General features: G+C 36.3%; 1 protein-coding gene across 1 annotated transcript in view; it reads right to left on the minus strand.

Annotated features, from left to right (window-relative positions):
• The window catches only part of LOC107706283 (leucine-rich repeat-containing protein 16B-like), a 66,220-nt gene that overhangs the window by 1,813 nt on the left and 61,083 nt on the right, over positions 1-3,324 (minus strand). The window contains exons 32-37 of the mRNA XM_016509962.1: positions 2,952-3,031; positions 2,638-2,802; positions 1,881-2,091; positions 657-936; positions 405-517; positions 137-278 (exon numbers count right to left, since the gene is read on the minus strand). Of these exons, the coding sequence (XP_016365448.1) occupies positions 137-278; positions 405-517; positions 657-936; positions 1,881-2,091; positions 2,638-2,802; positions 2,952-3,031 (991 nt within the window). The remainder of the gene's footprint in view (positions 1-136; positions 279-404; positions 518-656; positions 937-1,880; positions 2,092-2,637; positions 2,803-2,951; positions 3,032-3,324) is intronic.

The following is a 3,324-nucleotide window of genomic DNA, read 5'->3' on the forward strand; positions in this document are numbered from 1 at the left end:
CATATATATATATATATATATATATATACAAAGTATATATGATTATTAAACTGCTTTAGAAAATCTTCAGAAAGTTTATGAAACATTAAACGCAACTGCCAGTATCGCATTATAACATAATTGTTTTCTGAATTACCTTGAAGCAATGCTGAATCTACTGAAGCAGAATGAAACACAGGCTTAGCAGAGGTGGGCGGAGCAGCTGGTGGCTGATTCTCATTGGCCACGTCTTGTGGTGAGTAGCCAATGGGAGACGTGTGAGGTGAATAATAGCATGGCTGAAAAGAATTATATAATCAAAAGCTGTTTTAATGATACATGTTTCTACAAGAATAAAGACACACTCCCACTCACACACATTGACATTTTAAGTCACAGACACAAAGATACTATGACCCAAACACCTTTTCAGGGATGGGTGGAGTCTGTCCTTCTGGTTTTTGGTCTTCTCCACATCTCCTGTCTTCTTTTTCCTCATCCTTCTCCCTCAGTTCTCCAGAATCTTCAGTAGATTTATCTGGGGACAGCATATGACCATGACTGTTGTTTATTTAGAAAATTATATAGTGTAAAATGCGTATTAAAACTAGCTAACAGATACGAACGATTCACTAAAATGAATGCCCAATGGCAACTAATGACAAGTTATGCAGTACCAGAGCTCTCCTCCAGATGGCGCTGCCGTGTCTTAGCCAAGCTCGGCTTGGTACTCTGAGGTGGCGGTTCGGGTCTTTTTCTGGTTTCCAGCAGCTGAGGGTTCATTATACTGTCTGCCTTTTTCTGGCTGTCTGACTGTGATTCCTGTCTTCCTGATTCTGACTCTCTGTCTATAGATGGTGTGTGCCTTTTAGCAACGATATCTGAATGCCGGTCCATCTCATGCTCTCCGTATCCAATCTCTTCTGATGAGCCGAACACCTCACTGTAGTCAGGCGACTGCAGGGAACAGAGAGACAGAGGGTGAGAGACTGTGGTAAACGTGTCATTATGCTCATTAAATTCATATTTAATATGTTTTCAAATCGATCAAAAACAGGTGATGCTAACATGTTAATTACTATTGAAAACAATTCCTTCCCATGTTTGTTCTCAACACTACCTGCACCATTTTGTGAACGAATAAATAAATATCACATAGTCTGTGTACCAGCGTTGGCCTCAATTCAATTTGCTTTGGCTTTGCTTTAACTTGTGATCTAGAACCTGAACTAACGTGGAATCTGAACACGGAATGTCGAATTGGAATTCGAACGACAAGCAGAGGAATTTACTGGATTGTAATTGAAAGAAATTCAACAGTCACACAAAAGTTTTCTGACTAGTCAGAAATAATACATCATTTTACTACTCATGCCTTTAACCTGGTACACCCCTCCCCCCTTAAATTAGACTTTTCCTTTTTTTTAACAATTCAATATTGTCAAAACAACCACAGACATGAAAAGATTTAAATTTTTTCATATAGCACAAAAAAATTCCCACATTGATTTTAGATATTAAAATAATTAAAATTAAAATAATTAAAATTAATAATTAAAGTTAATTAAAATAATTAACTTAACTGAACAAAGTCCATGAAATCAAATAAAACTAAATTTTTAATTTTTAAAATAATAAATATTATTTATTAAATATAATAACATATGCTGTGTATAAATTACATATGCATTTCTACAGGTGGCATTTCAAGTATTGATTATTAATATAAACTAATATTTCAGAAAATGGCCAAAGGAATAATAAGAATTTATTTGAATTTAATTTAATTCAAATTCAAATATGAATTATAATTCAGGATCCTGTTTGCAATCTCAATTCAAATTCAAATGAATTTCAAGAACCGAACTGGATTTTAAATTATGTAATGTGGTGAACTTTACCTGTCTCTGTGAGAAGCAAGAGGGGCTAATTCCCATAATTCCCGGCAGGGGTATACCCTGAACGGGCCTTCTTGAGAGCTGAGGGGTCCTCTGAACACCCGGCCCTACCAGTCTCCCATTGGTGCCCTCAGTGCCTAGGTCTAACCTCCCACGATCCTTTGGGTGTTGAATCAAGGAGTACACATTCTCAGTGGCAATACTGAGAGAGCATCTGATAAAAGGAAAATAAGATTAAGAGTTTGATTTATGTTGTCTGATTCATTGATGTAATACAATTTATATAATTATTTATTATATATACACAAAAGTTTGGTGTCAGTAAGATTTTTCTTTTAAGAAATTAATACTTTTATTCAGCAAAGACTCATTAAATTGATCAAAAGTGACAGTAAACACATTTATAATATTTCAAAAGATTTCTAATTCAAATAAATTCTATTCTTTTGAACTCTCTATTCATTAAAGAATCCTGAAAAAATGTTTCATGGTTTTTACATAAATATTAAGCAGCACAACTGTTTTCAACACTGATAATAATAAGAAATGTTTCTTGAGCATGAAATCAGCATATTAAAATAATTTCTGAAGGACTATGTGACACTGAAGACTGCGGTAATCTCTGCTGTAAAGTCAGCTTTGCCATCACAGGAATACATTGCAATTTAAAATACTAAAAAGCCGTTATTTTAAAATGTAATAACATTTCTGAACAGTAGTGTACTATAAATTGTTATATATTAAAATACGAATGACTCACTTAGTGCTACATTCCTCCCCACAGGCCCCGCCCCTTCCTGCAGGGTCTGACTCCTGATATGATATGGTAGAGTTTCGGTTCTTCCTGAATCCAGAAAAAATTGACAGCACACTGCGTCTTTTCTTCCTCCTGAGAGCCTGAGCGTGATGGTGGGATGACAGCTGACTGCAGGACAGAAAGTCAGGGTGTCAGAGATAAGACAACGTCCACATTTTTAGCATGCCCATATGCCTTCAACCTTTAAAAAGTGAGCAAATGTGACACCCTCATTGTTAGAGTTCATTACTACACAGACAAGTTCAGTACGGAAGCACCTGTCTGGTAAAACTCTCTTGGTGTAGAAGTCAGGCAGTCCATCATCCAATAGAGATACTCCGCCATTCTCCAAGCAGTGCTACAGGACGACAAGAGAAATAATGTTGATGATAATGTGTGCTTTTGAGGGCTGGGAATGGAGTAGATCATTTCTCTAAATTTGTGTTAGTGGATGATGCTGTCATGGTACTGCATCTTACCATCTGGGATTTGTTCATCTGTGTTATGTCAATGCATTAATTTGATCAAGAGACATTACAAAGACACAGCTTGCAGGCAGACCGATCAGAAGTGATTGAAAAGGAGACAGCCTTTAATGTTTGATGCTTTAATTCTGGAGACCCCCCCCCCCTTCTCTTGTTAACATCTTGA

This window comes from Sinocyclocheilus rhinocerous, unplaced genomic scaffold (assembly GCF_001515625.1).
Source record: "Sinocyclocheilus rhinocerous isolate Xijiao unplaced genomic scaffold, SAMN03320098_v1.1 scaffold444, whole genome shotgun sequence".
In the NCBI taxonomy this organism is placed as follows: Eukaryota; Metazoa; Chordata; class Actinopteri; order Cypriniformes; family Cyprinidae; genus Sinocyclocheilus; species Sinocyclocheilus rhinocerous.